Source organism: Nelumbo nucifera, chromosome 2 (assembly GCF_055504915.1).
Source record: "Nelumbo nucifera cultivar China Antique chromosome 2, China Antique-T2T, whole genome shotgun sequence".
NCBI lineage: Eukaryota > Viridiplantae > Streptophyta > Magnoliopsida > Proteales > Nelumbonaceae > Nelumbo > Nelumbo nucifera.
The window spans coordinates 53,246,813-53,260,815 of record NC_142650.1 but is presented as its reverse complement, the minus strand read 5'-3'; the positions used below and the strand labels follow the sequence as shown (position 1 = coordinate 53,260,815).

General features: G+C 36.6%; 1 protein-coding gene across 3 annotated transcripts; it reads right to left on the bottom strand.

Annotated features, from left to right (window-relative positions):
• Nucleotides 1-73: 73 nt before the first annotated feature.
• On the bottom strand, nucleotides 74-12,103 carry THIC (thiaminC). 3 transcript variants are annotated; one of them, XR_016082319.1, is made up of 7 exons: nucleotides 11,927-12,103; nucleotides 10,136-10,449; nucleotides 9,873-9,996; nucleotides 4,755-5,581; nucleotides 3,278-3,963; nucleotides 1,378-1,473; nucleotides 74-1,191 (listed from the first exon to the last, which is right to left on the bottom strand). XR_016082319.1 is itself a non-coding variant. In XM_088897483.1 (6 exons), exons 2-5 carry the CDS (start codon nucleotides 10,445-10,447, stop codon nucleotides 3,283-3,285), a joined length of 1,944 nt encoding a protein of 647 aa, XP_088753609.1. In that variant the 5' UTR covers nucleotides 10,448-10,449; nucleotides 11,927-12,103; the 3' UTR covers nucleotides 1,268-1,473; nucleotides 3,278-3,282. The 3 variants fall into 3 exon arrangements, 1 of the variants encoding a protein (XP_088753609.1); XR_016082320.1 differs by having other exon boundaries at nucleotides 11,789-11,932; XM_088897483.1 differs by lacking the exon at nucleotides 74-1,191 and having other exon boundaries at nucleotides 1,268-1,473.
• Between the last annotated feature and the right edge of the window lie 1,900 nt (nucleotides 12,104-14,003).

The window sequence follows — 14,003 nt, the reverse complement described above, 5'->3', positions numbered from 1 at the left end:
AACCTTACCAGAATAAAACTACCAATGTTACCTTACTGCGTTGTCCCTAAGCATGCATCATGTTACCTTTATCTATCAAGAGTAACAAAATGTTATGAACATACTACCAAGCAGAGTTCATACAGTAGAAATACGGCATTAAGAATCATATATTACTTTCCTTTTATCATATGGAAGATCTGGGATGTGGGAATTTCCCATCAGCATCTGACAATGACGAAACCTTGTGAATTTCAAGGATGGAATTGCACACAGAGAAATCAGCTATTTTAATCAATATCTACAACTCATAATCACAGTAATGCCAGTCTGATTCGTTGTTTGTTGATGTTTTGACCATGATGATGGTTTAAACTATCAGCCGACACAAAGAGACATCAACCATGTTAGTTGGATCTTTTGGAATTATGGAACTACCAATAACCCAATACTTCTTAAAAATCTGTATGACTGCAGCTCTACCAAAAAAGTGCGTTTGATATCAAAACAGTCACTTTTCGTGAGATTTGGAGGAACCATGATATTCAGATTTCAGAAGCATGATACAAGAAAAAAAGTTGAAAAAACAGACCCATTGAAAAATATAAAATATTTTGAACAATGATAAGTTGGTTTGAAAGACAGTAAAGTTGCCTCAGATTAACAAATATCCATATGTACATAAATTATGGTTATTGCCTATTAAAAAAATCATGGTTAAATAGCAATGCAGAATTCCAAGATAACGTGTATGTGGAAAATAGAATAAGTGTGTGAAGAAACGGAAATCGATCCAGGAATATAGATAGTAAGTTTTGAGGTGAAAGAATGCAAAACTAAAGATGACACTAATTCACATGCAGGACCAGCAGCATGCATCCTCTAAATTTCCCAAAAGTTGCAACTAACGTGGCTGATTGGTTAAGTATCCAGCGATGTTTAAAAATTAAGATCAAAGCATGAAAGAATTGAAAACTGAAGCAATTTTAGATACTCCGCAGATCAAGGATAAATAAGCCTGACCATGAAGATGAAGCTGCCCCACATGGATCAGCTAGCCAGAACCATGGATGGAAAGCCTGATCCCTGTGAAAACACAGAAAAAAATGGAGAAACGGAAATGCACACTCCCTACGCAGGCATTATCCTGTTCAGGTTCGAAGGGACTTTCTCAGCCAGCCCTGCCCATTTCCCAGCAAAAAAAGGCCAGGACTGAAGCAGGCACAGGCACCCCCGGTGCGTTTTTTAAGTTAATTGGAGAGTCCAGAAAATAAAGAGAAAACAAAAGTAGATAATACATATAACCCATTTTATTAATAAAGTACTCTAAAACAAGTAGAACAAGAAAGATATGCCTGAAGCTATTAAAAAAAAAAAAAAACAAATCTACTTTCTCACCTAAAGCCTGGAATGAAGACCATAAACCACTATTGAACGCCAATCATCCACCAGACAGGGCTCCAAGAAGCTCAAACGAAACTTTTGAAAATATCCCTGTAGGAATGGTGTGGTAATTAAAGTCTAAAAGAAGTCAATATTGGATGATGCTTGAGAAACTTGTATCACAGAGAATTCTGAATAGTTGTATGATGTGACAGAATTTAGACACTGATAAAAAACTAGAACAAGAAAACAATGGGTTGAGTTTAGAGAGATCCTTCAAGGGAAATGAGTCGTTTTTATTGGTTTGGTGGAGAATGTACATTCATTGTCCGTGAAGTACTGGCATATCAATGAACCTCTACATGAAATGTACTTCATGCCATGCAGTCAGTTGATAAGTAGCTATAAAAACACCCCTTTCTACTTTCCATTTGCCACATCAGATTTTACCTCGTCTAATAAGACAAATTTTGCATGGACACTTCAAAATGGATACCATGCCCGTATCAAGCACTTCAACTTGCATAGTAAATAGTCAGAGAAAGGCAATAGGTGTAGCTCCAGCATAAATATCTCTCTAATCTCTCTAATTGAACTCCACTTATTGAAAGGTCTAGAAAGCTAGTGGCAGACCAAAAAGGACACGGGTTGTTAAAGTAGTAAGAATTGAGAAATGACTTCAGGGGCCATGATTTAACAACAGATATGGCACTGAATAAAACAGAATAGTGGAACAGGACACATCTGGCCTACCCCATATAGATGGGACAAGCCTAGTCGAGTTGAGTATTGAACTCCACTTATTTTGTTGTTGTAGTCTTGTATTTCCTTACCAACGAGGGAAGGCATGTTGATATGCACTCAGTAGACTTTCTTCTTTTCAAACAATAAAAGTCTTAAACTTGAGCAAGGAGTTGAATATTTTTCCACCATCCTAGTTTCCATTATTGTAAACTCGGTTTTGTTAACTACAGTGCAAATACCATGAGTTTTTCTGTATCAGTAACTGAACTCTCATGATAAGGGGTTAATAATGTCTCATCCAGGGAAGAATGCTGTATATCGTTAATGTAACGTTTTAGTTGCATGTCAAGCTATGGCTTAGTCAAGCAATGTTGAGTATGTCAACCTGTGGCTACTTGTACTAGTCCCCTTCTTTCAAGGGAACAATGTTGTATTCAGGGTTCAAAGTATTGATACGATACGCCCAATATGGGCCGTATCGTATCGTATCTTTTGAAAAAGATACAGTCCAAAACGCCTGTTTCCAGGTGTTTCGGACCCCCAATTTTTTTTAATAATAAAAAGCATGCTAAAAGCTTCCCAAAAAACCAAAATGTGAACAAAAACTAAAAAAAAAAATAAAGTTTCGCTGTTTCTAAGTACCGATACGATACGAGCTATGTTGAGTACGTCAACATGTGGCTATTTGTACTAGTCTCCTTTCAAGGGCTTTAGAAGATTGGATTTTTCTTCATAGACTTGAATAAAAATGACTAATAACTGTTGCTGATAAAGAATGAGTGTAATAATCATCTCAAGTGGAGTTCAGATCAGCAACTAAAATTAGCTGCTAATTTTGGCTACTAACTTACCATTGTGTGAGTTTCACTGACGGTCTGAACGAAAATGCATACATAGAAACACACACAGATCGTGAAGGTGGGGGGAAACCAGTGGGGTTTTGGAAGGCATGATTTGGAGTTCTCAGACAAGTGCAGTAACACATTTTGAGGATAGGTGGCACACTGTGGTAATGTTAGTAGCCAATGTTAATAGCAGATCCGGACTTCTCAAAGTGTCTTTGTTGTGGTTATGACCTTATAATAAGCAAGTTATTGGAGAAAGAAAACAAAACAGATATGTCAGGCAAAAGTAAACGAGCTTCAAAAATAAGAATCCCAGTAACACTGACCTTCATCATTCCACTGAACCTGTAACATAGTTTGCAGGCAAATAGATTTCTCCACCAACTTCACCATGCTGCTCCCCACTAACAGTTTTCTTAGCTGCTAAAAATTCTGCACTCATTGCTTCCATTCCATGTTGCATAGCCTCTTCAGCACTACCGTATCCATGTTCTTCAGCATACTTTCTGACATCCTCAGTTATCTTCATAGAACAGAACTTGGGTCCACACATAGAACAGAAATGTGCCACTTTGGCACCATCTGATGGCAGGGTCTCATCATGGAAGGCCATCGCAGTCATGGGATCCAGAGAGAGAGCAAACTGGTCCATCCATCTAAACTCAAATCTTGCCTTGCTCAGTGCATCATCCCAGGCTTGAGCATGTGGATGACCTTTAGCTAAATCAGCCGCATGAGCAGCTATCTTATATGCTATAACCCCAGCTTTCACATCATCCCGGTTTGGTAATCCAAGGTGCTCCTTTGGCGTTACATAACAGAGGAGTGCAGTTCCTAGAGCCCCAATATTAGCAGCACCAATGGCTGATGTGATATGATCATACCCAGGTGCAATATCAGTTGTTAATGGACCAAGTGTGTAGAAAGGTGCCTCATTGCACCACTCCAGCTGCTTTTCCATGTTTTCAGGAATTTTGTGCATTGGAATATGTCCTGGTCCTTCATTCATAACCTAAAATAGCCAAATAGTATTAACAATAGTAAGGTTTACTATGTTAAAATTAGATTTGAAATTTTTTTGTCCATTAACAATTCAGAGAAAAATATACATTGTATTATTGTTAAGAGAGATAGAAAAAGTCTACATAATTCACAAGCACATTAAATTTGGAAAATTTTTCAAACTAAATAGTGAAGTGGAAGGTGAAATGTAGAACAAAGAGCGCATAACCGGTAGTGAGTAGTTCATCTCATTGGATTACCTATTAGAATTTGTTTCTCTTTTTATTTGAAGATATAACATGCCATTTTATTGAACTATATCTCTTGCAATTGAAATTTAGGCCATTAGCGGAGATGACTTCTGTCAAGAATTTCTAATAGTCTCAAATTTCAGTGATTCTTTAGATCAAGAATTCACGCAAGTTCAACAATAATAGTAACAACATCAGTCAAAAAACCACTTACACAATACCAGAAAACAATGATGAAAACAAGGATACCATGTAACTGAAATCTGAAATATGTGGCACGAGGAGCATTTCCCAATATCAAAAACAGTCTTTCATTTTCATTTTTAGGTACTAATATGCATTTTCACAATTGCACTATACTATGGATCCCTAAAATTCCTAAATGCATATGAGCATTTTGCTTGAACTTGGGATCATGAATGCAGAAGGGATTTCTGAGGATGTGTAGCCTCAGTGGGGGCTCTTCAAATTAGTTTGCCTTTATCAAGAGGACCATCTATATCATGTAAACCTTTTAAGGAAAACTTATGAAAGTCTATAATTTCATTACCTGAACATCCTTTTCCCATGCTCTGCGTGTCAGCTCCCCTTGAGTCAAGAGCTCAGCAAATTGAGCAGTGTCATTGGCATCATAAATTGACCCAGGCCTCAGTCCATCACCAATAGATAGTGCGACATCATATTGATTACATATGTCAAGGATATCATCCCAGTGCTCATAAGCGAAGTTCTCCTTGTGATATGCCAAGCACCACTTTGCATGAATAGATCCTCCACGGGAAACAATTCCTGTCATGCGCTTCGCAGTTAATGGGATGTAACGGAGAAGAACCCCTGCATGGATGGTGAAGTAATCCACACCCTGCTCTGCTTGTTCTATCAGCGTATCTCTGAAAACATCCCAACTGAGATTTTCTGCAATTCCATTTACTTTCTCAAGGGCTTGATATATGGGGACAGTCCCTACTGGTACAGCAGAGTTACGTAGGATCCACTCACGGGTCTCATGGATGTGGCGACCAGTAGAGAGATCCATGACAGTGTCTGCACCCCACATTGTTGCCCATTGAAGTTTGTGTACCTCTTCTTCAATGGAGCTAACTACAGCTGAGTTTCCAATATTTGCATTAACTTTAACCAAGAAATTCCTTCCGACTAGCATTGGCTCCAACTCCAAGTGCTTCTTGTTGGAAGGAATGATTGCCCTTCCACGTGCAACCTCTGACCTAACAAATTCTGGATCAAGCTTCTCACGAGCAGCACAGAATAACATCTCTTCAGTGACAATTCCCTTTTTAGCATAGAACATTTGAGTATATCTAGGTCCACCTAACCTTTCACGCCTATCCACCCACTCTTTGCGTATTTTTGGAAGACCTGTTTCACAAAGTTGTAAGAACAAGTAAGAAAAACTAGTAACTTATGAGAGCTATTAAATTTTTTTATTGGTACCACTGAAACAATTTTATTAATTTGACATAAAGTAATTGCAATGGTTGATTAAGTGTTTCACATCATTAGCCTCAGCTAACCCCCAATTGATTACACAATCCACCCATTTGTTATGGTACCCCAAAACATTTTATTCCTGTTGACCCCAGATCTTGCAAATCCATCAGCTAAGGAGTTCGCCAACCTCAAAGTTGATTCATATTGTGTTCCAATTTCCAATGAAAATTTTGTAATTTCCTTTAACAAATGTCTGTACCTCTAAGATCCTGTTTTTTTTTCCAATCAATTCTAAGATCCTGCTTAGTTGTTCTTGATCCATGCAATAAATACCTTTGAGTCTCCTTCTACCAGTACTTCTTTGAAGTTGAGAAATTTCGCCAACCTTATGTAGCATAGCCCATAACTCTGCTTCATGGATATCTACCCCAATTTCTAAGAATGCCATCCATGGTGAATGAAGAACCATCATCTCAAAGCTTAATGAACATGAAAATGAAGAAGTGCAAGAAAAGAAATCACAAATTTTTAATATTCCCATGAGTAAAAAGAGTTTTTAACTTAAATGTTTATTCGATAGGATCATTTTCAACTTTCTAAAAAGCCCAAGTAGAAGAGGAGAAGCTGATACCTTCATGGAGAAGAAAACTAAGAAAAAAAAATTAAAACTTGTATTTTTAATGAAAAGATGATATGGACACAAGGTAGCAAAAACATTTTCTAGAACCCTGTCTGCAGTTCTGCTAAAAGCTAATAGCAAGGAATAGATACAAGTACAAAAAAAGGTTAACACAAACAGCACCTGACTGACAAGAAGAATACACAACACTTAACAGCTTTCTTTAGCTTTGTTGTTGTAAACCCAGGCATGGTGGAGAGTCGGCTAAAACAATAGCTGACAAGGACAACCCATCCTCTGCAGTAAATCTTCTGTCCTAACTATATGATATATACAATTTTTCAATTTGGTAAATACAATTAACTTGTCCCACAATGTGATGCAGCATAGTTCATAAGGGAGGAGTTATTTTCTTTAACTCAGAATCACATTCCTTTTAATTCTGAAAAGAATAATAAAGAACTGAGGATAAGGAAGAAGAGCACAAGAGCATTTATACATACACACACACACACAGAAAGAGAGAGAGAGAGAGAGAATGTCCAATGGTCAAAGGTGTCTCCAGCGAGAGAGGAATCAAACACAGAAAATCAAGAGTTGCAGAAAATAGATATTTATGGAGAAACAAGGCTCTATTTATAAAGAAGTTGTAATCCTAATGTGCTACCCAAGCAATCCTAATAAAATAAGAACAAAATAGAAAAACACAAAATTTCTTCAAAGCATTTTTGTGGAAAAGGAATATTCTCTTTCAGGCTTTTCAATTGAAATATAGTAACGTAATCTTTCTTTGCAATCCCACCTCACTTTTATATATAATCCCACCCCACCCCACTTTTGATATAGTAATACCACCTTTCTTACTAATCCAAAATATAGACTATCATTTATCTTGTTGAAGTATAGCTAAAACACATCCATTTACATGTTTCAGTCTTCAGAAAAAAGAAAATACGTTCAAACCAAAGGGTTGATTAATAAATATATGACCACATGTAAACCAGTTGCCTGTTTGTTCTGTAGAAATAAAATTAAGAAAACATCATATATTTTTATTCATAATATTAAGGGTAGCCCAGTCAATGACGCTCCCAGCAATGTGAGGTCTGGGGAGGGACAGATGTACACAGCCTTACCCCTGCACATACAGAGAAGCTGTTTCCAGGATTTGAACCCTGGTCACCCAAGTCACAATGGAGAAACCCAACCACTGTGCCAAGGCCGGATGTACACAACCTTACCCCTACACGTAGAGAGAAACTGTTTCCAAGATTTGAACCCTGGTCACCCATGTCGCAATGGAGCAACCCAACTGTTCTAGGAATAACACTGTATGGAAACCCTAGTGTAAATTACGCCACAAAAGACATCTAAAACAGTCGGCCCTCGTTATATAGATAGGTCATACTTATTTATGATTTTTTATGAGTTTTAATACTTTAATTATATATTTAAAATGGGATTTTTTATGGATAACTTGAATTTTTTATTGAAATTAATAAAAGAATCTGTATTTACAATGTGGCCAGTACCCCATTTACAAGTGTTGCTAGAACCAAACCCTACACCCAAACTTTAGTTTTTAGTTTTACAACCATTCAGTTTTAAAAATGGGATGTTTTAGGCACTTCCCTTCTTGATGAGCTGGGAAAACAACTATTAATACTGCAATAGTATTTTTTCCAAAGGAGAAAAAAAGGACCCTTGTATACAATATATAAACTCTTATCTCTATAAATAGGGATATCTTTTGTCTTTGCAATATGATGTACTCCAAATAGCACCCTATTTTAGGGACTTAATAAATTATCATACTTCGCCATTTTCTTTAAGTTTTATGGATAGCTTATCCTTTTCTACTTTTATTTTTACAGAAAGAACCTCCCAATCTTATGTTTCTTTAATTATTTTAGACCTTCAAAATGTTTCCATATCTTCAACTGACATTTTGCATATTTTATGTAGTAAGAGTTGTATTTCAAATGAAACAATTCAGAGATCAAAGTCCGTCCAAAACCTTATAATGTTTTCTTTTTTTTGAAAACTGTAAGGTAAAGTATTTCATTAATAATCATAGAAACCATACAACTATGCCGACCCCTGTACAAAGAGAATCTGCACAAGAGGGGAAAAAAAGAAAACCAGTATACCCAACCATCAGCCCCACCCAGAATTATGAACTCCTAACAAAAAGGAAATTCTGATCATAAAAAGAACAAGATTGTCTACTTTTGAATAATGAAAGTCTGCCAGCCATGAATGTATCATTCCTGAAATCCTTTTTAAGACCTCTTCTTTTGATATTCCATGAAGATGGGACGATGACCCAGTAGCTGAGATGGTAACTCAACATCCCTCCAAATATGGAGGTGTGGGATCAAACCCACCTAACTGCAGGCTTTCCGTGTTAAGGTCAGTGGATGTCAAATGCACCCTGCTCTGTCCCTACCCCTTAGTCCCCCTATAATGTGTAATAATACTGGGAAAAAAAATTCCATGAAGATTTTGTTTCAAGTGGAATGGAAGAGGACCACTTGTCTAGCAAACACCTATTTCTTTGCATTGTCTGGAACAAAATCTAGCAAACACCTATTTCTTTGATATTCCATGAAGATTTTGTTTCAAGTGGAATGGAAGAGGACCACTTGTCTAGCAAACACCTATTTCTTTGATATTCCATGAAGATTTTGTTTGCTAGATTTTGTGTAAAATCTAGCAAACACCTATTTCTTTGCATTGTCTGGAACAATATTGCCAGACTCAAAACAGGACCAGACAATTGGACCTCCAGAACTGGGAACTTGCAGCGAAAGGGTTGCCCAGTTTTTGGAAGTGTTGACTTGGTCGAACTAACCCATTTACATGTAGAAATATGTGTTATACACTAATGTTTATTTTTTTAAACTTATTATGATACAAAATAGCTCTAAAAGGTATTCTAGGACCATTCTTATTTTTACTTTTATTTCTATATTTTCACTTCTTTATTTTCTTCAGTTAAATGGTTGAAGCAGGCAGTTGAACCGTTCAACCCATGATCCAGTCACCAAAACGGTTCTCTGTCCAGTCCAAGTCTAACAACATTTATTGGACTACAGCATAAATATTGTTTTAAGCATTTTTTATTGGAAGTGGTACAAATATTGTTTTAAGCATTAAATATCCCATTTGATGAAAAATCTAGTCCAAGGTAAGATGGTAAAGATGGAAAAACCAATTAAACTAATTTAAAAAATACAAAAAGAAATCTTCTGTTTAACAAGTTGGTATTCTAAATAACTTAAGCACTCAGAGAATAAGGATTAAATTATTGTTGGGAAACTTATCATTCCAACAAGTTACGAGATCAAACAGAAGCATTTCTCCAAATATAAAAGAAAAGTTGAGAAGAAAAAAACTAATGATCAAGTCATTAATTGTAAGCCCCCACAATGAATAGACTCAAATAGAGTACAACAAAACAAATAAAAAAAGATGAAACTGAAGAGTATAGGCAACATTCACTATTAAAGCATGTCTATAGAAGAACATAATAGATTATTGAAACAAGTAGACCAATAGAAAAAGGGTGGTGAGAATGGCAAGAAGTTAGTTTCATACCAACATGTGGACTAACATTTTGAGGACCACTTGTATCATAGGTGTCAAAGTATGTGTCATCCCCGGAAAGGTGAACCCGACGAAATGGAACCTTGAGTAAATGACCAGATTCCTCATGAACAACCTCCCTGCAAAACAGATAAAGAACATGAAAATCATTTCAAAGACCTGTAAGATTTTCAACCAGAAAGGAGGATATATCAATCTAAATTTTCAGCTAAAAGAAAAAAAAAAAGAAAAGAAAAAGAAGGGGCACTCATAACTTGCCTGTATTCCTTTGTACTCCTTGGAAAGCATTGTTCAAAGGATGGAAGAGGAAGAAAATCAGGAGCAGCAGGATTAACTGTGTGTTTCCTCTGTTTGGTCTTTTCTGGATTAGAAGTTGAGGGACCAAATGTTAGTGTAGCTCTAGGGCTGTACCTCATGGAAGTAGGTACTTCCTTTTCCCACGCATTTGAAGCACGCCCACCAACATCACAGCCGAGAAGGAAGGAAGTATTCAGCAACTTAACTGAAGGAGAGCTTTTGCTTTTCTTGCACACAACAGGTGTCAATGCAGTGTGTATTGATGCCATCTCTGGAGTATGAAACAATATAAGCAAATCAAGAACGACAAAACACATATGCTACCAGGAGTTATAACTAGAAAACGAAAGAGATATTAACCTCATCATGGATCAAAACAGGCTTGGTATATTAACAACAACACAGAGCTTTATCAAGCTAGAATAATCTTTTAGTAGGGTAGTTGGATTAAAAACGGCCATTACCCAATGTTGGTCCCATCTGGGGTCTTGGGAGGGATCCCAAGACAGACTAGATAGGGTTCTAACCTTTGGCTTTTTTATTGCAAAAACAGGCCTCCTTTAGATTCAAACTCCAGTTCTCATGCTTGGCAGACCAACATTTTACCATTACACCAAGTACTGGCCCCTTGCTAGGGTAGGTGGTTTAAGTTCCCAAAAGTACATGGGTGGATTCACAAACCGATTGGCATAAGTTCCCATTTAGATTCAGAAAGTTATGGTTTTGTTGGACTGCACCTAAAACAATTCCAAGCTACCTTAGCATTTTCATAAAGCTGAGAAATTACAGCCAAAATATCCCTTGGTGCAAAGGGGCTCTGATTTCTCGCTGTTTCTTCTATTTGCACATATAAAAGGCATGCACAAGAAATACCACTAACAATAACAAAACAATCACAAAAGGACAGACAGATCAAAAGAGGTTATACATAAAATAATCCTAAGACAGACAGATCAAAGGGGCAAGACATGAGAAAGCTTGTATACCACTTATATAGTCTACTAGATACATGTATGGTACCTGTATATCAAAGGGTATCATGTAGAAGATTTCCTACATCGAAAATCAGATGAATCCGGTAATGAAAATAAAAGAAACAAATTTCTATCTTTTGTATGTTCAAGATCATCAAAACTAAGCTTTTCTTCTATATTTTTTGAAAGAGCTCTCCAAAATATGGACAATGAGTGGACGGCACTGATTTAAAAGAAACAAAGTTCTATCTTTTGGATGTTAAGTTCATCAAAATCTATGCTTACTCACGACCAACTGATCAGAACTCAATTTAAAAATATATATATATATATATATATATATATATATATATAACAAAAAAACGAACACCTCCAAATTCGTTGTATAGTATTCTGCCATAATAAATAAAATAAAAGCTCAATTTCTCATCCCTATTCTTAAACCAGCACATAGAATATTCCTATCAAAACAGAAGCATAAGATCCAAAGTGTAAGATTGAAGCAAAAGATTCACAAATACTACATAAGAAGAGACAGAAGAACTCTTTTCTCCTACAAAACAGCTTGAGAAAGTTCGATGAGGTCGGAAAGAAGTAAAAGGAAAAAAAAAATGGAAACGAACAATAAAAACCTACTTCAGTTGAAATGCATGAAAGTTTCTCGAAGGTTGAAAGGTGATTCCAGAAGAAATAGAAGATTGCAGACAAAGAACCTCGACAAAAGAAATTGACAGAGAGAAATAGATAAGGGGAAGAGTCGGAAAGAACGTGAACCTGATCAGAGAGAGAGACGATGACTTTCACCGATAAAAAGAGTGACTTCTCTCACCCAGTTAACCTGTGACTGAGAGAGAGGCGCAGTGATAGGAGAAAGGCAGCAAATACGTGAGCATTTAAAGGAGAGTAATGTTGTCATGTTCCGTTTGTTGTGTGACTCGAGTGAGGGATGTCACGAAAAGCAACTTCACCGATAAATAAAAAAATCACGAAAAGCGATTTAAGGTCCACGTGGCACACAGATATTTTTCTTACAAGACGTGGATGACGCTCCATGAACGAACCATATATAGTACATCTAGATAGAAACGTAAAGCAATTTGCAAATGTCAAGAACTTTGATACAAAAATACGTTCCAATCGAATCTCCCATCAACTAGGAATGGCAACGGGGCGGATTAGGGGCGGGGATTATATTCTCCGTCCCCGACTCGATAATGAAATTAATCCCATTCCCGTCCCCGACCCCGTCAGAATAAATTTTGTTCTCATTTCCGATTCCTGACATAAATTTTTTGTGGGGACCGAATTTTCAAGATAATAGTATTTTTTAAAATAAATTTATTTATAATAAATAAAAATTATAAATTATAAATAATATTTTAAATATATTTTGATATATATAATATGAATAATATAATAATATATATTTAATATAAATAACATTTAATATATACATATATATATATTTAAATATATATAATCGGGATCGAGGTGGGGTAGGGATCTCAATCCCCATCCCCCATCCCATCGAGTTGAGGAAGTTAATCCCCATCGGGGATGGAAAAATTACCATCCCTACCCATAAGAATTCTATTCACATCTATCCATGAAATACTATCTTCATGCATTGGTAAGAGGATAAGATATTCTCAATGTGTGACTGCCATGTTTTATGGGGTAGGTGTGGGTAGAGTTGTGGACAGGAAATTCGGATTAAAATATATATATATATATATATATATATATATATATATATATATATATATATATATATATATATATATATATATATATATATATATATATATATATATATATAATTCAGTCCAACTCAGATTTAGATACCTTTATTATGTTTTTTTTTATAGCTAAAATATATCTATTCAACCACCAAAATATTAACATAGTCCGGGTCCTAATAGGATAAGTAGACAAAGAAAATAGGTCCAATATTGAAATTTTAGCCTTTTGGGCTATAGAATGGGCCAGGGTATTAAAACTTCTATTTACATAACAAAAAGAAAAGGCAAAACCAAAGAAGATTTGCTTGCTCCTAAAGCGCTTGAATTGCTTGCATGGGATCCAAGCATATTAAGATATGATCGATTACCTTCTGCTTTACCAACTGGACTCCCAATAAGTCATAGATACACATATAGCTCCACTCCAAAAGTGTAGGAATTGCTTGAAATATATATAACCACCATCTGTGAAAAGAATAGCTTGAGTTTGCAAATCTAATTTCAATGTAATCTTGAGGGGGGAACCTAGTTTTGGATTGAATTAAAAATACTATTGGCCCTCATTAGAATCCAGTGAGGAAGAAGCACTTCTCAATCCTGGCTATCCACATGTAATATAGGGCTAACGCTATCCAGCACATTATCAGTCTCAGAACATTTTTATCATGAATTACTTGTTGGTTGTGATGATGCGCAATCCGACCGGTCTTAGCTGTCATTGACCTTGCCTCTGAATCGAGTAGCGGGGGACCTGAAACAAAGGAGATGAAGAAGCTCCGGGGAGAACCCGATGTAAAGGCTCCGAAACTTAAGTTAGAATCTTTCAAAGGCAAGATAAACCAGATAGCGCAAAGTTTTCCTACCTCCTCTTTGGGGGTGGAGAGCCTTTTATAACCACCTCATGCACTCACTCCTAGACTCCTGTCAGGTCGGGAATGAGTATTTCCGTGCTTCTCCCAGTTCGGGCGTCATCGCCTCTGCTGGGGCAGAACCGTCACTGCTCCTTTTGTTGGAGCCGTCTCTATAACTGGAGGCAATGGTGACAGGTGACGGTGGCAGGTGGCCGTTGGGAATGCGGCCGTCAAGCGTCAGATCCCAAGTCAGTCAGG